Raw genomic sequence first — 21615 nt, 5'->3', positions numbered from 1 at the left:
CAGGCATGGGCAGGGGCAGATAACTGGCCCTGCCCACCAACAAAAGCTTCTCAGGAGACAACACAGGGAAAGCACCCTGCAGTGTGATGCTACCGCAGCTCTGGCAAACACCTGGTCTGACCCAATTCAAGCTCAAGGTGTCCCCAGATTGACCCACTAACAACACAGGAACAAAACCCTGCCCACAACCAAGCAAATAGAGCCATTGCAGATGACTAGACTGAAGGCAAATGTGGCTCAGCAGCAGGGCACACACAACACAAATAGGAGACACCCCTTAAGTGCCAGGTTCTCATAAACAGGGACATTGCACTGCGGGGTACTATAGGACCTCTTCATCATAAGGCCACTACTCTCAAGGGCAGGAGACATAACTGACTTTCCTAACACATAAAAACAGAGACAAAATGAGACAGAATCTCCCACAAATAAAAGAACAGGACAAAATCACAGTAAGATAGCTAAATGAAATGGAGATAATATGCCTGATAGAGAATTTAAAGTAATGGTCAAAAAATACTCACTGGCCTTGAGAACAGAGTGGAGGATCTCAGTGAGACCCTTAGGAAAGAGATAGAAAACAAAGAACCAATCAGAGATGAACTCATTGACTGATATTAAAAATACACTAGAGGGAATAAATGATAGACTAGAGGAAGCAGAAGAGATCAGCAACCTGAAGGACAGAATAATGGAAAGTAAGCAAGCTGAACAGGAGAGAGAAAAAATATAAAATGAAAATAGATGAAAGGAACTCAGTGAAACCATCATGCACTATGATATTCTCATTATAGGGATCCCAGAAGAAGAGGGCGATAAGGGCACAGAAATTTATTTGAAGAAATAGCTGAAAACTTCATGAATCTGGGGAAGGAAACAAATCCAGATCCAGAAGGCACAGAAAGGCTGCAATTAAATCAACCAAGGAGATCCACACTAAGACACATAGTAATTAAAATGGCAAAAAGCAGAGATCAAGAGAGAATTTTAAAAGCAAGAGAAAACAGTTACATACAAGGGAAACCCCATAATGTTATCAGCTGATTTTTCAGCAGAAACTTTGTAGGCAAGAAGAGAATGGCATGATATATTCAAATTGATGAAAGAAAACCTGCAACCAAGAATACTCTATCCAGCAAGGCTATTATTCAGAATAGAAGGAGAGAGAAAGAGTTTCCCAGACAAACACAAGTTAAAGGAATTTGTGACCATGAAACCAGCCTTACAAGAAATGTTAACAGTGAGTCTTTGCGTGAAAAGAAAGACTATAAGCAGGAGTAAGAAAAGTAGGAAGCACAAAAGCAGTAAAAAGCGTATTTATAAAAATCCGTCAAGGGATTCACCAAACAAAAATGTAAAGTATGACACCATATACCTAAAACATAGTGTGGGAGGGGGAGGAGTAAAAATTTAATGCTTTTAGAATGAATTCAAACTTAAGTAACCATCAACTTAATATAGATTGCTATGTGCCTAAGATGTTATATATAAACCTAATGGTAACCACAAATCAAAAACTGGAACAGATATGCAAATAAAAAGAAAAGATTCCAAGTATATCACTAAAGAAAGCCAGAAAACTGAGAAGAGAGCAAGAGAAGAACAGAAAAGATCTACAAAAACAACTACAAAACAAATAACAAAATGGTGATAAATGCATACTATCAATAGCCAAATATGGAAGCAACCCAAGTGTCCAATGATAGGTGAATGGATAAAACCTATACAATGGAATATTATTCAGCCATAAAAGATGAAATCTTGCCATTTGCAACAAAATGGAAGGATCTAAAGAGTATAATGTTAAGTGAAATCAGTCAGAGAAAGACAAACGCAATATGATTTCACTCATGTGGAATTTAAGAAACAAAACAAAGAGACAAGCCAAAAAAACACTTTTAAATATAGAGAACAAGCTGACAGTTACCAGAGGAGAGTTGGGGGGGGAGGGGGATGAGTGAAATATGAAGGGGATTAAGAGTACACTTATCACAATGAGCACTGAGTAATATATAGAATTGCTGAATCACTATATTGTGCACCGGAAACTAATATACCACGGTATGTTAAGTATACTGGAATTAAATTTTTCAAAAGTGAATGCGAGTGTGGAAGGACTTCTGAAGGTCAAGTTCAGCAAACTTATCTTAGATTTAGGAGGGATCCCTTGTAGTTTTTTTAACTAAGGAATGAGAAAATGAAAGCTGTGCTTCAAGAAAACTTATCTAGAAATTGAATCAAGATATTTCATTTGAACCCACTGGGACTTGGTGAGTCTGTTTATACCAAGTATCCTACTCGGTACAGTTATGCAACTTAAGGAACAATTCCTGTCATAAGAAACTTATTCTGGTGGATTCAAGAAACTGATTTTGAAAGTCTGACTCAATAAGATTTCAATAGCAGAGTTGATCTCAACTTATCATTGGGTAGCTGTTCTGTGTTGCCAGTGTAGTTCCACCATAGTTACATTGAATCTGTCATGATTTTACACCACTAAGGTGGATTCTGTGATTCACACAGGCTGCTTTAAAGTCTACCCCCAAATCACTAGAATCCACAAAATTAGGTGAATTTTAAACAGCAGCATTTTATATTTCATTTTTCCACATTTGTTCCCTTCTAAATCAGGTTTTCATCCATCCTTACAATGGCTCACCCCTTTCTACTGCACTCTTACCACTCCACATCTTCTAATTATGCCCACCTGACACCTCTCTCTCTAAAATGCTTTTATTCCCTTGTAATGCATGTCCCTGGCACTTAGCTATGCAGTTGTTTTTCTCTCTTTTTTTAAAGATTTTATTTATTTGTCAGAGAGAGAGGGGCAAGCAGAGGGAGAAGGAGGCTCCCTGCTCAGTGGGACTCAATCCCAGGACCCTGGGATCATGACCTGAGCCCGAAAGGCAGACACTTAACCAGCTGAGCCACCCAGGCATCCTGCTTTGCGGTTGTTTTTGTCAGTCTTGCTTAATCAATTAAAATTATGGTCTACTTGAAGACCTAAAAAATCATTTTAAAAATCTGTAAATGTTGAAACGAGTTTGAGCTGATGGGGCACCTGGGTGGCTCAGTCGTTAAGCATCTGCCTTCAGCTCAGGTCATGATCCCCGGGTCCTGGGATCAAGCCCCGCATGGGGCTCCCTGCTCCGTGGAAGCCTGCTTCTCCCTCTCCCACTCCCCCTGCTTGTGTTCCCTTTCTCTCTGTGTCTCTGTCAAATAAATAAATAAAATCTTTAAAAAAAAAGGAGTTTGAGCTGAAATAAAATTAGTAACACACTGGTAAAAGTAAGTATATAATCAAATTCAGAATACTCCTGTTGTGATATGGTTGTGTATTAATCACATAAGACTAGTATAAAGGTTAATGGACAAGAGTATTAAAAGTAACTATATCTACAATAATTTGTTAATGAATACATAATATAAAAAGAGATAAGTTAGGACATCAAAAATGCAAAAGTGAGAGGAGTTAAAGGATTGGATTTTTGTATGCAATTGAAGTTAAGTTGTTATCAGCATAAATAGACTGTTGTATCTATGTTTTATGTAAACCTTATGGTAACCACAAAGCAAAAGCCTACAGAAGACTTTTTTTTAAAGATTTTATTTATTTATCTGACGAAGAGAGACAGTGAGAGAGGGAACACAAGCAGGGGGAGTGGGAGAGGAATATGAGAGAAGTGAATATCACTATGGAAAATCATCAATTTACAAATGAAGGAAGAGAGGAAATAAGAAACAAGGAAAATACAAAACAGCTAGAAAAACATTAAGATAGCATCAATAAATTCTTACCTATCAATAATTATACCAAACAAAAGGCACAGACTGGCAGGATAGACTTAAATATAACTATATGCTGCTTACAAGAGATTCACTTCAGCTTTAAGGACAGACATAGGCCCGAAGTGAAGGTAAGGAAAAAGACGTCCAATGCAAGTGTAAACCAAAAGACAGCAGGGGTAACTAATATCAGACAAAAAAGACTTTAAGACCAAAAGGGTAATGAGACAAAGAAGATCATCATACAATAATAAAGGGATCAATTCAAAAGGATATAATGGTCATAATATACAAGTACCCAACACTGAAGAACCTAAACATATTAGGCAAATACACATGAATAAAGAAATAGTCAACAATACAATAACAGTAGGGGACTTTCAATATTCCACTTTCAACAATGGATAGATCATCCAGACAGAATATCAATAAGGGAACGTTGGACTTGAACTACACTTTAGACAGAAATGGTCTAACAGATAAATACAGTACATTCCATCCAACAACAACAGAATACACATTCTTCTCAAGTGCACATAGAACATTCTTCAGGATAGATCATTTAATAGGTCACAAAACAGGTCTTAGCAAAGAAGATTTAAATCATACCAAGTATCTTTTCTGACCAAAATGGTATGAAACTAGAAATTACTAACAGGAGGAAAACTGGAAAATTCACAAATACGTGGAAATTAAACAACATGCTCCTGAACAACTAATGGGTCAAAGAAGAAATCAAAGGGAAATAAAAAAAAAAAATCTTTGAAACAAATGAAAATAGGAATACAATATATCAAAGCTTATGGGATCCAGCAAAAGCAGTTCCAGGAGAGATGTATATAATGATAAACGCTAACATTAATTTAAAAAAATCTTGAACAACTTTACACCTCAAGAAACTAGAAAAACAAGAGAATAAGCCCAAAGTTAACAGAAGGAAAGAAATAACAAAGATCATAGCAAAAATTAAAACCAGAAAAATAGGAAACACAAAAAACAAAAGAGTTGTTTTTTTGAAAAGATAAAATTGGCAAACTTTTAGCTACACTAAGACAAAAGAATCAAATGAAATCAGAAATGAAAGGCATTGCAATTGATACCACAGAAACACAAAGTATTATAGGAGACTACTATGAACAATTATACACCATCGCACTGGATAACCCAGAAGAAATGGATAAATTCTTAGAAAGATACAACCTACCAAGACTGAATAAGGAAGAAATGGAAAATCTGAACATAGACCAGTAATAAGTAAAGACACTGAATGAGTAATCAAAAATCTAACAAAGAAAAGCCCAGGGTCACATCATTTTCCTGGTGAATTCTACCAAATATTTAGAGAAGAATTAATGCCATTCCTTCTCAAATTCTTCCAAAAAATTGAAAAGAACACTCCCAAACTCATTCTGCGAGAATTACTCTACTACCAAAGCCAGATAAGGATACTTCAAGAACAAAACTACAGGCCAATCTCCCTGATGAATACAGATGCAAAAATTCTCAACAAAATATTAGGAAATCAAGTTCAACAGGACATTAAAAGGATCATACATCATGATAAAGTGGGATGTATTCCTGGGAAACAAGGATGGTTCCACATACACAAATCAAAAATGTAATACACCACATTAACAGAATACAAGATAAAAATCCTATGATCCTCTCAATAAATGCATTTGACAAACTTGAACATCACTTCATGATAAAAACTCTCAAAAAATTGGGTATAGAAGGAATGAACCTCAACATTATGAAGGCCACACATGACAAGCCCAAAGCCAACATCATACTCAATGGTGAAAGGTTAAAAACTTAACCTCTCAGATCAGGAACAAGACAAGGATGCCCAGTCTCACTACTCCCATTCATCATATTACTAGAAGTCCTAGCCAGAGCAATCAGGCAAGAAAAAATAAAATAAAATAAAAGGCATCCAAACTGGAAATGAAGAAGTAAAATTGTCTCTATTTCCAGATCTCATATATGATCTCATATATAGAAAATCCTAGACTCCACCAACATAGAACTAATTAACATATTCAATAAAGTTGCAAGATACAAAATCGACATACAGAAATCAGTTGTGTCTCTATACACTAACAATGAAATATCTGAAAAATAAAATCCCATTCACAATACCAAAAATGATAACTTAGTAATAGATTAACAAGTAGTTCTATATACTTAAAACTACAAGACTTTCATGAAAGAAAGGGAAGAAGACACAAACAAATGGAAAGATAACTCATGTTTATGGATCAGAAAATTTGTTAAAAAGTCCATACTACCCAAAGCCATCTTATAGATGCAAAGCAATCCCTATCAAAATTCCAGTGTGAAAAGCCCAGGACCCAGTGAATTTTTTTCCCCTCAAACACAGAAAAAAAAAAAAAATCCTAAAATCCATACAGAACAACAAAAGACCCTGAATAATCAGCAAAGCAATCCTGAGAAAGAACAAATACCCAGAGGTATCACACTTCCTGATTTTAAACTATACTATAAAACAATAGTAATCAAAACAGTATGCTACAGGCATAAAAACAGATGCATAGACCAACAGAACAGGATGGAAGTCCCAGAATACTCAATGGGAGAAGGATAGTCTCTTCAATAAATAATGTTGGGAAAACCAGATATCCATATGCAGAAGAATGAAATTGGATGTCTATCTTAGATAACTCACAAAAATTAACTCAAAATGGATTAAACACTTAAACACAAGACTGGAAACCATAAAAATCCTAAAAGAAATCATAGGGGACAATCTCCTTGACACTGGTCTTCTTGGCAACATTTTTTCTTTGGATAGGACATAAAAGTACAAGAGCTAAAATAAATAAGTGGGGCTACATCAAACTGAAAAGCTCCTGCACAGCAAAAGAAACAAAAGAATGAAAAGACAAGTTATGGAATGGGAGAAAATATTTGCAAATCATGTATCTGATAAGGGGTTAATATCGAAAATATACAAGGAGCTCAGGCAACTCAAGAGCAAAAAATACAATCTGATTTTAAAATGAGCAAAAGAGCGGAGCAAGATGGCGGAGGAGTAGAAGACCTGGATTTCATCTTGTCTCAGGAATTCAGCTGGATAGGGATCAAACCATTCTGAACACCTACAAACTCAACAGGAGATTGAAGAAAAGAATAGCAACAACTCTCTGGACAGAAAAGCAACCACTTTCTGGAAGGTAGGACGTGCGGAGAAGTGAATCCGAGGCGATATTCTGGAGGATAGACGGCGGGGGAGGGGCCTCCGTCGGCTGCTTCTGGCAAGTGACAGAGCCGCGGAGCACAAAATCGGAACTTTTAGAAGTCCGCTCCACTGAGGGACGTCACTCTGGTGGCTAAGCGGGGGTGGAACCCTCGCGGGACAGTGTGGTCTCAGGACCCTCGGGGTCACAGAAAGACCGGGGGTGCCTGAGTGCGGCAGAGCTCCCAGGTATCAGAGTGGGAAAGCCGGCTGCAGAGATGGAGCCCAGGCGCGGGCTCTCAGCTCGGGGTTGCCATAAACCATGATCCAGGACACAGTCGGGCCACTGCTCCTCCAGCAGGGACCCAACAAGTGGCAGATCCGGGGAGACTCCCCTTCCTCCCCGGGGAGGAGAGGCGCCAAAGTGCACCGCAGGGATCTGCGGGGTTTGGAGACTCCACACGGGGTCGTGTGCCAGAGATAGAAACGCGCAGTCACAGGCCGGGTGAGCACGGAGTGCGGCCGGAGACCGGGGAGACGGGAGTGACTGACGGCTTTTCTCTGGGGGCGCACTGAGGAGCGGGGCCCCCAGTTCTCGGCTCCAGGGCAGAGATTGGGAGGCTGCCATTTTCACTCTCTGCCTCCAAAGCTGTACGGAAAGCTTGCAGGGAACAAAAGCTCCGGAGAGCAAACCTGAGCAGATTACTTAGCCCGGACCAGCAAGGGCGGGGCAATTCTGCCTCCTGCAAAGACATTTGGGAACCACGGCAACAGGCCCCTCCCCCAGAAGATCAGTGAGAACAGCCAGCCAAGACCAAGTTTACCGATCAATGAGAACGGCAGAACTCCAGCACTAGGGGAATACTGCACATAGAATTCATGGCTTTTTTACATGATTCTTTAGTCTTTCAAAGTTAATTTTTTTTTTTTGAATTTTTCTTTTTCCCTTTTTCAACCAACAGATTATAAATCCCTTTTTTATTTTTATTTTATTTTATTTTTTTTAAAGATTTTATTTATCTACTTGATACAGAGAGAGAGATAGCGAGAGCAGGAACACAAGCAGGGGGAGTGGGAGAGGGAGAAGCAGGCTTCCCACTGAGCAGGGAGACTGATGCGGGGCTCAATCCCAGGACCCTGGGATCATGACCCGAGCCGAAGGCAGACGCTTAATGACTGAGCCACCCAGGTGCCCCTATAAATCCTTTTTTAAAAAACATTTTTATTTTTCATTTTTAGAGTCATATTCTATCCCTTCATTGTAGTTAACCTTATTTTTGGCATATATATATATATATAAGTTGTTCTCTCTTTAAAATTTTGAGATACAGTTTCTTCTAACAGATCAAAATATACCCTAAATCTTTAGTGTATGGCTTTGTTCTAGTCTCCTGCCTGATCACATTCTTTTTAAAAAAAAAAAAAAAAACCTTTCTTTTTTCAAACAACTTCTTATCAATTCCTTTTATAAAATTTTTTTATAATTTTCATCTTTACAGTCATATTCCATCCCTTCATCGTATCAACCCTTATTTTTGTACACACATAGTTTTTCTTTCTTTAAAATTTTGGGAGGCACTTTCTTCTAACAGATGAAAATACACCCAAAATCTAGTGTGTGGCACTGATCTATGCACCAGCCTGATCATATTTGATCATATTCTGTTTTTTTTTGTTTTGTTCTGTTTTTGTTTGTTTTTATCTTTTTCTTTTTCTTTTTTCTTTCTTTCCCTTTCTTTTCCCCCAGTTTCAGGTCTTTTCTGATTTGTTTAGAGTATATTTTCTGGGGACGTTGTTACCCTGTTAGCATTTTGTTCTCTCATTCATCTATTCTCTTCTGGACAAAATGACAAGATGGAAAAAATCATCTCAACAAAAAGAACAAGAGGTAGTACCGACTGCCAGGGACCTACTCAATACAGACATTAGTACAATGTCAGACCTAGAGTTCAGAATCATGATTTTAAAGATACTAGCTGGGCTTGAAAAAAGCATGGAAGTTATTAGAGAAACCCTTTCTGGAGAAATAAAAGAACTAAAATCTAGCCAAGTCGAAATCAAAAAGGTTATTAATGAGGTGCAATCAAAAATGGAGGCTCTAACTGCTAGGATAAATGAGGCAGAAGAAAGAATCAGTGATATAGAAGACCAAATGATGGAAAATAAAGAAGCTGAGAAAAAGAGAGACAAACTACTGGATCACGAGGGCAGAATTCGAGAGATAAGCGATACCATAAGACGAAACAACATTAGAATAATTGGGATCCCAGAAGAAGAAGAAAGAGAGAGAGGGGCAGAAGGTATAATGGAGCAAATTATAGCAGAGAACTTCCCTAATTTGGGGAAGGAAACAGGCATCAAAATCCAGGAGGCACAGAGAACCCCCCTCAAAATCAATAAAAATAGGTCAACACCCTGACATCTAATAGTAACACTTATGAGTCTCAGAGACAAAGAGAAAATCCTGAAAGCAGCTCGGGAGAAGAGATATGTAACCTACATTAGATTAGCAACAGACCTATCCACAGAGACCTGGCAGGCCAGAGAGGACTGGCAGGATATATTCAGAGCACTAAACGAGAAAAATATGCAACCAAGAATACTATATCCAGCTAGGCTGTCATTGAAAATAGAAGGAGAGATAAAAAGCTTCCAGGACAAACAAAAACTAAAGGAATTTGCAAACACAAAACCAGCCCTACAAGAAATATTGAAAGGGGTCCTCTAAGCAAAGAGAGAGCCTAAAAGCAACATTGACCAGAAAGGAACACAGACAATATACAGTAACAGTCACCTTACAGGCAATACAATGGCACTAAATTCCTATCTTTCAATAGTTACCCTGAATGTAAATGGGCTAAATGCACCAATCAAAAGACACAGGCTATCAGATTGGATTAAAAAACAAGACCCATCGATATGCTGTCTGCAAGAGACTCATTTTAGACCCAAAGACACCTCCAGATTGAAAGTGAGGGGGTGGAAAACCATTTACCATGCTAATGGACACCAAAAGAAAGCTGGCATGGCAATCCTTATATCAGACAAATTAGATTTTAAACCAAAGACTGTAATAAGAGATGAGGAAGGACACTATATCCTACTTAAAGGATCTATCCAACAAGAAGATCTAACAATTGTAAATATCTATGCCCCTAACATGGGAGCAGCCAATTACATAAGGCAATTAATAACAAAAGCAAGAAACACATTGACAACAATACAATAATAGTGGGGGACTTTAACACCCCCCTCACTGAAATGGACAGATCATCTAAGCAAAAGATCAACAAGGAAATAAAGACTTTAAATGACACACTGGACCAAATGGACTTCACAGACATATTCAGAACATTCCATCCCAAAGCAACGGAATACACATTCTTCTCTAGTGCCCATGGAACATTCTCCAGAATAGATCACATCCTAGGTCACAAATCAGGTCTCAACTGGCACCAAAAGATTGGGAATATTCCCTGCATATTTTCAGACCACAATGCTTTGAAACTAGAACTCAATCACAAGAGGAAAGTCAGAAAGAACTCAAATACATGGAGGCTAAAGAGCATCCTACTAAAGAATGAATGGGTCAACCAGGAAATTAAAGAAGAATTAAAAAAATTCATGGAAACCAATGAAAATGAAAACACAACTGTTCAAAATCTTTGGGATGCAGCAAAGGCAGTCCTAAGAAGAAACTATATAGCAATACAAGCCTTTCTCAAGAAACAAGAAAGGTCTCAAATACACAACCTAACCCTACACCTAAAGGAGCTAGAGAAAAAACAGCAAATAAAGCCTAAACCCAGCAGGAGAAGAGAAATAATCAAGATCAGAGCAGAAATCAATGAAATAGAAACCAAAAGAACAGTAGAACAGATCAACGAAAGTAGGAGCTGGTTCTTTGAAAGAATTAACAAAATTGATAAACCCCTGGCCAGACTTATCAAAAAGAAAAGAGAAGTGACCCAAATCAACAAAATCATGAATGAAAGAGGAGAGATCACAACCAACACCAAAGAAATACAAACAATTATAAGAACATATTATGAGCAACTCTATGCCAGCAAATTAGATAATCTGGAAGAAATGGATGCATTCCTAGAGATGTATCAACTACCAAAACTGAACCAGGAAGAAATAGAAAACCTGAACAGACCTATAACCACTAAGGAAATTGAAGCAGTCATCAAAAATCTCCCAACAAACAAAAGCCCAGGGCCAGATGGCTTCCCAGGGGAATTCTACCAAACATTTAAAGAAGAATTAATACTTATTCTTCTGAAACTGTTCCAAAAAATAGAAATGGAAGGAAAACTTCCAAACTCATTTTATGAGGCCACCATGACCTTGATCCCAAAACCAGACAAAGACCCCATCAAAAAGGAGAATTACAGACCAATATCCTTGATGAACATGGATGCAAAAATTCTCACCAAAATACTAGCCAATAGGATCCAACAGTACATTAAAAGGATTATTCACCACGACCAAGTGGGATTTATCCCTGGGCTGCAAGGTTGGTTCAACATCCGCAAATCAATCGTGATAAAATACATTAACAAAAGAAAGGACAAGAATCATATGATCCTCTCAATAGATGCAGAAAAAGCATTTGACAAAGTACAGCATCCTCTCTTGATCAAAACTCTTCAGAGTATAGGATTAGAGGGTACATACCTCAATATCATGAAAGCCATCTATGAAAAACCTACAGCGAGTATCATTCTCAATGGGGAAAAGCTGAGAGCTTTCCCCCTAAGGTCAGGAACGTGGCAGGGATGTCCACTATCACCACTGCTATTCAACATAGTATTAGAAGTCCTAGCCACAGCAATCAGACAACAAAAAGAAATAAAAGGCTTCCAAATCGGCAAGGAAGAAGTCAATCTCTCACTGTTTGCAGATGATATGATACTTTATGTGGAAAACCCCAAAGACTCCACCCCAAAACTGCTAGAACTCATACAGGAATTCAGTAAAGTGGCAGGATATAAAATCAATGCACAGAAATCAGTGGCATTCCTATACACCAACAACAAGACAGAAGAAAGAGAAATTAAGGAGTCGATCCCATTTACAATTGCACCCAAAACCGTAAGATACCTAGGAATAAATCTAACCAAAGAGGCAAAGGATCTGTACTCAGAAAACTATAAAATACTCATGAAAGAAATTGAGGAAGACACAAAGAAATGGAAAAACGTTCCATGCTCATGGATTGGAAGAACAAATATTGTGAAGATGTCAATGCTACCTAGAGCAATCTACACATTCAATGCAGTCCCCATCAAAATACCATCCACTTTTTTCACAGAACTGGAACAAATAATCCTAAAATTTGTATGGAACCAGAAAAGACCCCGCATAGCCAGAGGAATGTTGAAAAAGAAAAGCAAAGCTGGCAGCATCACAATTCTGGACTTCCAGCTCTATTACAAAGCTGTCATCATCAAGACAGTATGGTACTGGCACAAAAACAGACACATAGATCAATGGAACAGAATAGAGAGCCCAGAAATGGACCCTCAACTCTATGGCCAACTAATCTTCGACAAAGCAGGAAAGAATGTCCAATGGAAAAAAGACAGTCTCTTCAACAAATGGTGTTGGCAAAATTGGACAGCCACATGCAGAAGAATGAAACTGGACCATTTCCTTACACCACACACAAAAATAGACTCCAAATGGGTGAAAGACCTCAATGTGAGACAGGAGTCCATCAAAATCCTAAAGGAGAACACAGGCAGCAACCTCTTCGACCTCAGCCGCAGCAACTTCTTCCTAGAAACATCACCAAAGGCAGGGGAAGCAAGGGCAAAAATGAACTATTGGGACTTCACAAGATAAAAAGCTTTTGCACAGCAAAGGAAACAGTCCACAAAACCAAAAGACAACCGACAGAATGGGAGAAGATATTTGCAAATGACATATCAGATAAAGGGCTAGTATCCAAAATCTATAAAGAACTTATCAAACTCAACACCCAAAGAACAAATAATCCAATCAAGAAATGGGCAGAAGACATGAACAGACATTTTTCCAAAGAAGACATCCAAATGGCCAACAGACACATGAAAAAGTGCTCCACATCGCTCGGCATCAGGGAAATCCAAATCAAAACCTCAATGAGATACCACCTCACACGAGTCAGAATGGCTAAAATTAACAAGTCAGGAAACGACAGATGTTGGCAGGGATGCAGAGAAAGGGGAACCCTCCTACACTGTTGGTGGGAATGCAAGCTGGTGTAGCCACTCTGGAAAACAGTATGGAGGTTCCTCAAAAAGTTGAAAATAGAGCTACCATACAATCCAGCAATTGCACTACTGGGTATTTACCCCAAAGATACAAATGTAGGGATCCGAAGAGGTACGTGCACCCCGATGTTTATGGCAGCAATGTCCACAATAGCCAAACTATGGAAAGAGCCAAGATGTCCATCGACAGATGAGTGGATAAAGAAGATGTGGTGTATATATATACAATGGAATATTATGCAGCCATCAAAAGGAATGAGATTTTGCCATTTGCAACGACGTGGATGGAACTGGAGGGTGTTATGCTGAGCGAAATAAGTCAATCAGAGAAAGACATGCATCATATGACCTCATTGATATGAGGAATTCTTAATCTCAGGAAACAAACTGAGGGTTGCTGGAGTGGTGGGGGGTGGGAGGGATGGGGGGAAATCTGAGGGGGAGACAAACCATGAGAGACAATGGACTCTGAAAAACAAACTGAGGGTTCTAGAGGGGAGGGGGTCGGAGGATGGGTTAGCCTGGTGATGGGTATTAAAGAGGGCACGTTCTGCATGGAGCACTGGGTGTTATGCACAAACAATGAATCATGGAACACTACATCAAAAACTAATGATGAGCCTGAGTGGCTCAGATGGTTAAGCGTCTGCCTTCAGCTCAGGTCATGATCCCAGTGTCCTGGGATTGAGCCCCGCATCGGGCTCCCTGCTCAGTGGGGAGCCTGCTTCTCCCTCCGCCTCTGCCTCTCTCTCTCTCTCTCTCTGATTCTCATGAATAAATAAATAAATAAATAAAACATTAGAAAACTAATGATGTAATGTATGGTGATTATAACATAATAAAAAATTTTTAAAAAATGAGCAAAAGAACTGAATAGACATTTTTTCCAAAGAAGACATACAAATTGCCAACATGTATGTGAAAAGACATTCAACATCACACATCATCAGGAACATGCAAATCAAAACCACAATGAGCTATCACCTCACACCTGTTAGAATAGCTATTATCCAAAAAGACAAGAGATAACAAGTATTGGCAGGGATATGGAGAAAAGGGAACCCTCGTGCACTGTTGGTAAGAATATAAATCAGCACAACAAGTATGGAAAACAGTAGGGAGGTTCCTCAAAACATTAAAAGTAGAACTACCATAGGATCCAGTAATCCCACTTCTGGGTATATAATCAAAGGAAATAAAAATAGGGTATTGAATAGCTATCTGCATTCTTATATTCATTGCAGCATTATTCACAATAGCCAAGATATAGAAATAACCTGCCTGTCAAAAGTTGAGTGGATAAAGAAGATGTGATATACGTATGCATGCACACACTGGAATATTAATCAGCCATGAGAAAGAAAAAAATCCTGCCATTTGCAACAATGTGGATGGGCTTGAAGGCATTATGCTAAGTGAAATATATCAGAGAAAGATAAATATGATTATCACTTATATGTGGAATCTAAAAAAGCTAAACTATGGAAACAGAGTAGAATACTGGTTACCAGGGGATGGAGCTGGGGAGATGTTAGTCACAGGATACAAACTTCCAGTTAGTTCTGAAAGATCTAATGTACAGCATGGTGATTATAGTTATCAGTACTGTATTATATACTTGAAAGGTGCTAAGAGAGTAGATCTTAAATGTTCTCACCACAGGAAAGAAATGGTAATTATGTGAGGTGGTAGAGGTATTAACTAATTCTACTGTGGTAATCATTTCATAATATATAAACATATCAAGTCATCACATTGTACACCATAATGTTCTATGTGAATCATAGCTCAATGAAGCTTGGGAAAACAAGACAACCAACTTCACTATTTGTGTGTGCTCTGTCCCAGAGATATTTTATGCATATACAATCAATTATGCAAAACTACTGTTTTATTTTTAGCACAGACTACACATATTTTTCTGTATTTTGATTTTTCCATTTAATATATGTCAGATTATTCTAAGATATGAACTCCTCAAAGTTGTGAGGGTTTGTTCTTTAAAAAAATAGATGGAATTTCAGTGGGTGATAATTTCAAGAGATTGTGGAATGCTGGAGATTATTTTTTCCAGTATGGGGATTATTAGATAAACCCAAAAAAATCCCAAACATAATTTATCTCAAAGTTCTTAAGAGCACCAAATATATGATTACCTCAGGTGTAAATATCTCAAATTTAGATAAATCAGATTATTTGTTTCTCTTGCCCTTTAAAAATAACCTCTATCATACTTACTGTACTTCCCTGGTTAATTACTGTGTTTCTCCCAAGAAATTAAGTATCTTGGATCTTACAGGTAAATGGGCCTTCCTGAATCTAGGAAGACCTAACTCTCTAGAGTCAGTTATTCAGGCTCTTGAGTGAATTTGAGTGTCACCTCACAACTGCCCACTAGAGGGACCACGAACTCTTTTTCCCTTCTCTTCCAGCTCTTCCTTTCCCTATTTTATTTCAGGCTGGAGGCCCTCTAGATGACTCATCTTGCTGGTTAACCCTTAGAGCTAAACCCAGACCTACACTTTGACTTAAAGCAAGCAGAATTCTTCTAGGAAAGATTTGTATATCCCTTTCAAGAGCTCAAGAGAAGGAGTTACTGAAGTCTGCAGTCCTATTCCAAAATCGGGTGTCCTCTTATGTCCAATTTTAATCTCTCACTAACGAGTTTGCCATAAAAATTCCTTAAGTTGGGCTAAAAACCAATATACATACTCCGTATAAATATATGAAGTCTATTATATGCTAAAGTATATTAAATACTGTTTATAGTCTTGAGCGTTATCTTCAATAACATTTTAATGTCTGTTTGAAACAAGCAACATCTATCTATATGAGATGAGAGCAGTTTGAAATTCAGATGCTATTTTGTCTTACCACAGCTTCCTAACACAGATACCTAAGACACTCCTTAGTAAAACCAGTGTTTTCCTTTTAGAGAAATGAGAGAGGAGATATTGAGGAAAGATAACAGATCCTCTGGCCAAAGAGATTTCTCAGCTCAACAGCTAAGAATGGCTCACAGACTGAGGTCCCCATGGTTTCTGGATCACAGGCAAGGCTGCGGAATTCACAGTTTCTGACCTCAAGCCCCACTGTGCTTTGATGTACCACATCTCTGGGGTGACTTGAGGTCTTCTGTCCCACACCCCAGGTACCTGGTAAAAGTGCAGCCTTCAAACCCTTTAAGCTTTTGGACAGTCTTCAGATGAAACACGGGAAAGCACACAGAGGCCTTCTCCCTCATGACCCCATAACCCCCAGGTAAACACACCTATAAACTGGGATTCCCAAGGGCCGAGGTATTTAGGGGTTAGGTAAGTGACTAGATTTGTCAGGGCCAAGCCTAGGCTTTGAGAACATGACATACTGCATGTTATGTTGAGGATGGGAAGTGGGGCCCTGGCCTCCAGGGTCCGTCTGGAAGCTGCCTGCGAAGGCTCTCGGGGCTGATCCTCCCATACATTCACTGAGCCTAGGTGGCCTCCGCACAGGAACTACTCAGTCAGACTGCTGCCTGCATGCGGGCCCAGGAGACCCCACTGTGTGATAAACGTGAAAAGATCAAGCTTCTCAAAAATTCACCAGTAATTTAAACTTGAATAAGTAAGTGATGAAGAATGATGTTCAGGGGGTGCCTGGGTGGCTCAGTCGTTAAGCGTCTGCCTTCGGCTCAGGTCATGGTCCCAGGGTCCTGGGATCGGGCCCCGCATCGGGCTTCCTGCTCTGCGGGGAGCCTGCTTCTCCCTCTCCCTCTCCCCCTGCTTGTGTTCCCTCTCTCACTGTGTCTCTCTCTGTCAAATATATAAATAAAATCTTAAAAAAAAAAGAATGATGTTCAGAAAATTTCAGAAGGGAAGTTTGACAAATTCCTAGAGCTCCAGGTGTTTACCAAATAGTGAGGATTTACTCAACATCAGTCCTTGAAATCTGGTCTTGTGTTGGGTAATTACAGTCATGAAACGAACCGGTCAGCATCAGCAAGCCCAGGGCTCACTTAAACGGTCACAGTAACAATGCTTCTGCGCCTCTCAACTCTGAGCCTTGCCTTGTTCAGCTGATCTCCTACAGAGACTTGGCACTAGTCATAGTTACTGTCCCCACTGAAGCAATCTCTTACTTAGTCATTAAAAGCCACACTAAAGTTCTAATCAACTACCCCATTTCTTCTCAAGGCTCTATCTTTAGTATTGTGTATAGGAGGCCCAGCCACGTTTCTAGGCACTTAAAGCCCTCCCCCCACATTGGTATTTCTCAAAGTGTGAGTCTCAGGGCACCTTCATTGATTCTGCTGGGCCACAGGCCAGGTCTAATCAGCGCTCTGTCATCGGACTCCCTGGGTTAGGGCTAGGAAACCTCCTTGCCAGAAAGCTCCTGGGTGACTCTTCCATGCACCAGACTAGGAGGCCCACTGCCCCAGAAAGAGATTCTCCCTGTTCGACACCTTGGTTAGACATAACACTTTAGAGCGAAAGGTAAAGGGAGGGCCAGGGCAATGCAGTTCAGGGTACCCACCAGCACCCAGCAAATCCACGGCATAGCTGGCTTCATCCTGGCATTTCCTCAGTGAAGGGCGGGGTGGATTTTTCTAGGCAGGAAAATTCATAGGATTCCTTAAAGCCGACAACAGGGACAGTGTCCTGTTGGCCTTCTTTCCAGAGAAAGCCATCTCTGGAATCTGTTTAAAAATGCCACCTCGGGGACATCTGGGCGGCTCAGTCGGTTAAGCGGCTGCCTTTGGCTTTGGTTATGATCCCAGGGTCCTGGGATCGAGCCCCGCATCGGGCTCCCTGCTCGGCGGGGAGCCTGTTTCTCCCTCTCCCTCTGCCTGCCTCTCTGCCTACTTGTGCTCCCTATCTCTCTGGCAAATAAATAAATAAAATCTTTAAAAATGCCACCTCAGTCCATCTCAGAGCCCAGAAGGAAGAAACTTCCACAGGAAGCACAGCGGGCCTGGGCCCAGGGGCCAGACACCTTCCTCCAGCTGCGAAGTCGGACTCTGTCCAAGGCCGCGGGTTCCATGCGATCACACAATGCAGGCCAATTGCACTCACTCATCACAGTAAAACCTGAGTCCTTGCTGCTCCCACCCTCACCCCCAGATAATCATCTAATTAAATAATTCATCATACTGGAAGTCGGCAGGGCGCCTAGGCAGGTCCATCTCCTGACACTGACTGCTGACTGGAGCCCAGCCTGCTCAGCAGACTAACTATAAAGCATCCCCACCACCGCAAGCACCGAAGGAAACCTGCCTCATGTGGTTTGATCCCAGACTCAGGAAGACACAAGCAGGTGGGGAAGGTCTTCAGAGGCTTTCTCTCTCTCCCTCTTCTTCCTCCTTCCCCGGCCATGGGGAACCACTGCCACCCAAGGACAGGGCTCTCCGCAGAGAAAGCGACACCCTTTTGCCTGATGCTCTCGTTCACTAGCCTTGGAACTTCACCGCTCTTATGCACCCGGACTGCCCATGTTCCCAAGCCCAACCGGGCCACCCAGCACCCATCAGAGAAAAAGGGAGGGGCAGGAGACACTGTAGGGGCAAGAGCCGGAGGTCCCAGGATGCCCCAGCCCACCCCGCGGCCTTCAAAGCTCGTCCTGCCCCTGCGCCCTTGGCCCTCTCCCACCTGCTTTCCTCAGTCTGTGCTGGGCTAAGACCAATGCCTAGGTCAGCCTCCCACATGGTTTCCAGAAAGGCAGAAGCCCCAGCAATAGCTCCCTGGCCTGTCCCTTTGGCATTAGCTCTACCTGCCTTTGTCAAGGCCACTTATTTTCCACAGCCCTCTGGGTCTGCTTGACATGTCCCAGACCAACTGCCCTCCTTATCACAGTGAAACCAGAGTCCCTCATCCTTCCCTTCCCCCTGCCTCAGTTCCTCCGTCTGTAAGAGGGCACAAACAATAGGACCAACCACACTGGACTCTTCGAAGGAATAAAGCAGTTAAAAGTGTCAAGTGCTCAAGACAGTAAGGAGCCAATAAGCATGGACAAGGCTTATTTAAAGACAAGAGCCAGTTTAAGAGAACTGGGCGGTGCTGAAGCCATGAATTCCTTTCCTTTGAAAGCAGACCCTGTGGCAGTCTCACGTCGGTGCACTCACCTCCCATTCCAGGCGGCGGCGACCTCTGCCGGGCGGGGTGCTCTCTCACTCCAGTGGGACGGTATCTGCGTGGGAGCATCAGGGGAGAACTCCAACCCTTAGATCCAAAGAAACACAAAGAAGAATGTAGCCCGCTCTTAAAGGCCATGCCCATTTTGCTTCCCTTGACATCTTCCAAGCAGTAGCGAGGGCGTCCTAGCTTGGGCCCAATTATTTGTGGCACGGGAGGGCTTCTGGCTGCCCTCCGAGCACGCCCTGCTAAGTCTGGGGACAGTAAAAGGTGCGGTTGGTGCAGGAGAATGGAGAGATGGCCCAGGGACCCTGCTCACTGGCTCCTATGCAGAGAGAGACCTCTCGTGGGAAAATGGTCAAGGGAGGAAGGTTCCACTGGGGTGGGGGTGGGGGGGCTCTGGTCATCAATGGTGCTCCTGGGATAGGGGGACCCAAGGAGGACGCCAGAGCTTCCACTTGGCGCCTGGGCCTTTCCGGGTCCCTAGCACGTAATTCCTTCCCGTCTCCTGCCCAAACCCACACGCCAGAAACCCTGTTCCACATCAGGGGGCTCCTCTGGGCTTTTCCAACAAAGTGGCTTCGCAGCGGGGCCCTTCTTGAACAATCCTGAAAGGTAGGAGAAGGAAGAAAAGAATGGGGGCGGGAAAGAAGGGAAGAATGGGATGGAAATGTGCCATCTGCGGACGGAGCTGGGGATGGGGTGGGAGGAAAGTCTGGAGAAGGGGAGGGATTAGAAACAATCCAAGGGGGGCAGAGCAGATAAAGTCCATCCAATGGACTATGGTTTGGCAATAACAAGAAAGGAGCTATCAGGCCATGAAGAGACACAGAGGAACTTTAAACACAGGTTGCTAAGAGAAGCCAAGCTGAAAAGGCTATAGACTGACTGACTGCAACTATATGGCCTTCTAGAAAAGGCAAAACTAGGGAGAGAGTAGAAAGACCAGTGGTTGCCAGGGGGAGGAGGAGGGATGAATAGGCAGAGCACAGAGGATTTTTAGATCAGAGAAAAGTGGATATAGGTCTTTATACATTTGTTGAAACCCATGGAATGTACAAAGAATGAACCCTAAAGTAAACCGTGGACTTCAGCTAATAATAATGTACCAGTACTGGTTCATCAGTGGTAGCCAATACACCACACTACTGTTAACAACAGGGGACACTCTACAGCGGAGTATGGGACCGCTGGGCTTTCTGCTCTGGTTTGCTACAAACCTAAAACCACTCTTAAAAATAAAATCTATTAATTAAAGATGGCAAAAACAAGCAAAAAGCAAAACAAAACAAAACCCAAGCCAAAACCATCCCCCCAAAAGCAAAAACCAAGAAGACTGGGGCTAGAACAACAGCTCCCCCCTGCAGACAGTCTCCCCTCTGCAGACAGACAGACTCCCCCCTGCAGACAGACAGGCTCCCCCCTGCAGACAGACAGACAGGCTCCCCGCTGCAGACAGGCCTCCCAAGCAATGCCTTAAATATTAGGAGCCAAAACCAGGACCCACTCTGTGTTTGAGATGTGGGGGCTGCGTTCCGCTCCCTCACCCCTCCTCAAACACCATGACCTTCATTAAGGTCATTTAATTGGATTTCTTTTCCCTTCCCCTCACTTAAGCCTGTTCTTTCCTTAGTTTGGGGGCAAAAGCCAATCTGGCGCAGCTGGCTGGTGAATGCTGGGGAAGTTTGCGCTTTAGACTGAGGCACCGAGAAAGGTCCGCTCTGTTGGGAAGCACCCTTTCCTCCCTGCCACGCCTTTTCCTTCTAACGCGAGTGCTTTTGGTCCAGGCTCATTCACGCCTGCAACGGCACAGTCTGAGCCCAGGGGAGAGGCACTACTCACCCTCCCACTGGAGATGGTCCCTCGGAGCGGCACGGCTGATGCCCAGGCACCCTCGGGGCGCCCGGAGGACTTCCCTCCTGGGCCCACGATCAGTGATGCTCCTTGGAGCTGGGTGGTCCAAAAGATGGTCTTTGGTGGAAAAGAAGCCTCTTTCACTGCATCTGGCCCCAGCCCCAAGCCACTGGGTTCACACTGTGCGGTGACAACAGTTTCTGGGTACTGGTCCACATCAGGTTTTCAGCATGGAGGGAGGAATAAACCCTCAGCTTCCATGGTGACCTGGAATAACTCATAATCTAGGCTCATGATTCACACATTCACTATCAGTGTCGCTACTTTCACGGCATTGGTGTTGGCAAGTACAGAATGGACACGTGGGCATGGGCTTTTGGGCTGGGTTTGGATCCCATCTATTTACTTA

The 21615-nt window shown here is 41.8% G+C and overlaps 1 protein-coding gene across 2 annotated transcripts in view; it reads right to left on the bottom strand.

Moving 5' to 3' along the window:
- EEPD1 (endonuclease/exonuclease/phosphatase family domain containing 1) overlaps window positions 1-21615 on the bottom strand; it is a 287236-nt gene that overhangs the window by 47631 nt on the left and 217990 nt on the right. For both annotated transcript variants that reach the window (XM_078059456.1, XM_078059455.1), the window contains 2 exons: window positions 21195-21323; window positions 19343-19439 (listed from right to left, as the gene is read on the bottom strand). In XM_078059456.1, coding sequence (XP_077915582.1) covers window positions 19343-19439; window positions 21195-21323 — 226 coding nt within the window. The remainder of the gene's footprint in view (window positions 1-19342; window positions 19440-21194; window positions 21324-21615) is intronic.

Source organism: Halichoerus grypus, chromosome 12 (genome assembly GCF_964656455.1).
Source record: "Halichoerus grypus chromosome 12, mHalGry1.hap1.1, whole genome shotgun sequence".
NCBI classification, from domain to species: Eukaryota; Metazoa; Chordata; class Mammalia; order Carnivora; family Phocidae; genus Halichoerus; species Halichoerus grypus.
Note: the sequence above shows the minus strand (reverse complement) of the source record. Positions and strands in the feature narration are given on the sequence as shown.